This window comes from Nicotiana sylvestris, chromosome 7, assembly GCF_000393655.2.
Source record: "Nicotiana sylvestris chromosome 7, ASM39365v2, whole genome shotgun sequence".
Lineage (NCBI taxonomy): Eukaryota > Viridiplantae > Streptophyta > Magnoliopsida > Solanales > Solanaceae > Nicotiana > Nicotiana sylvestris.
The window spans coordinates 54346867-54348580 of NC_091063.1; the positions used below are offsets into that span (position 1 = coordinate 54346867).

Genomic DNA, 1714 nt, shown 5'->3' on the forward strand with positions numbered 1-1714 from the left:
GACCCTGATGCCAAGCACCAGTGCCCAGCCTCAGGCCAGCACATCAAGTGTCGCGCGCGCCCACAGCAACGCGCGCGCAGACCCTGACCCGCAAGACAAAGATGCTGCCATCGGACTTAGTTTTTCCTTGTAATAATCTAAGTCCTTTTCATTGTAATCATAGGCTAGTTTACATCATTTTCATTTCAGTGTGCTTCTACAGCTTTATTAGGACTAGTCTTGTAATGTTGGTTTATTTTTTTTAAGCATTATTAAGGGGGACCAAACAATCAAACATTTTCAAGCAAGCATTTTCTGGTGTCTCTCCCCCTCGACACCGCATCATTGTAATCAGCATTTTCATTCATCAATAAAATCATCATCATCATTCAAAACCCAATTCTCTCTCAGCTTCCGCAATTTGCTTACGACATTGGTTTTCCCGCACGGCACTGACAATCTAGTCTAGCGTGCGGCGAGGACCTCATTGGCGGACAGCAACCGCACTGACATCGGTTGCTTAGCCTTACGTTGCCCTTCCAAAGATCATCAGGAAGGCGTTGCGTAACAGAGCTCGTGAATTCCTCCTCCCCCCCCCCCCCCCCTATTTTTGTCTATAACTGGTAGCCAAATCAGTCGACGCAATTTCGTGGATCGTGCAAGAAGATTACATTTTTCTCAAATGCGTGCTTTGACAAATTTTTTTTTTTTTAATATCATCTGCTTTGAAAATTGACTTAACACGTCAGTCCTTCTAGACAGCACACAACGGTCAACTCTTTTTTAACGACGCCATTTCTTAACTGTCAAACTGTCACCCATGTCAATGTTAACAAAAACTAAAACAATGAAACTTCAATTATTTGCCGTACATACTTCCAAATCCTACACCCTCTATAAATACGTACCCACATATTATCTTCAGTAATCAAATAAACAGCCCCTCCTTCCTTAAAGCCAGTTGTCAACATTTTCCCATTTAACGTCAAAGAAACAGAAGCTATTGGCTGTGTTAGTTGCTAGCAATAAGAAGAAGAAGAAGGCTTAGAAATTAATTAAACATGTCAAAAGCAGCAAAGAATATGACAGTTCCAGTGAAGATAGTTGTAATCAACACACAATATATAGAGACGGATGCCAGCAGCTTCAAGTCAGTAGTTCAGAGACTAACCGGCAAGAATTCCACTGTAGAGATGGAGGTAGCCGCCGCTCCACCGCCAACCGCGGCAGCTAATTACTACCGCCACGGCTACACTAATTGGGATGATCAAAGTAGTAGAGCATTAATTTCTGAGACCGAGTCCATTGCGCGCAAACCAAGTCCAAGTTTAGGGCGGGGGATGTCATTCAACGATTTTGACAATATTTTTAAAGAGTTGCCTCCTGTGGACGACCTTCTTCGCCTTTATGCAGATGAATATCGTTCTAATTATTAGCCCACGCATGACTTGTTCCTACATGCTACTGCTTCTTTATTCTCATTTGTTGTACTAAAACATTTCTTCTACCATTATTTAATTCATTCATTCTTTATTATCCTTCTCTAGTTCTGCTGAGCCCCCAAATTTTTATGCTCTGGTCAACAAAGGGGGATTCAGGATTTTGGGAAGGTTAGGCTGAGAGGTGGATTCAAGATATAAATTTTACGGGTTCAACCTTTAGTTTTTACTATTGCAATTATAAGCTCAAAATTAATTTTTTAAAAATAATAACTTTCTTCCATCTATATCTATAT

At 41.0% G+C, this 1714-nt stretch overlaps 1 protein-coding gene across 1 annotated transcript; it reads left to right on the plus strand.

The window, feature by feature from the left end:
• The first annotated feature begins 1040 nt into the window (after nt 1–1040).
• LOC104213151 (VQ motif-containing protein 1) lies at nt 1041–1415 on the plus strand. Its single transcript, XM_009762585.2, has one exon. It carries the CDS (start codon nt 1041–1043, stop codon nt 1413–1415), a length of 375 nt encoding a protein of 124 aa, XP_009760887.1.
• Nucleotides 1416–1714: the final 299 nt, after the last annotated feature.

What these genes read in the sequence shown, in the direction of transcription:
- LOC104213151 (XM_009762585.2), top strand. Translation starts at nt 1,041, where the DNA reads ATGTCAAAAGCAGCAAAGAATATGACAGTTCCAGTGAAGATAGTTGTA.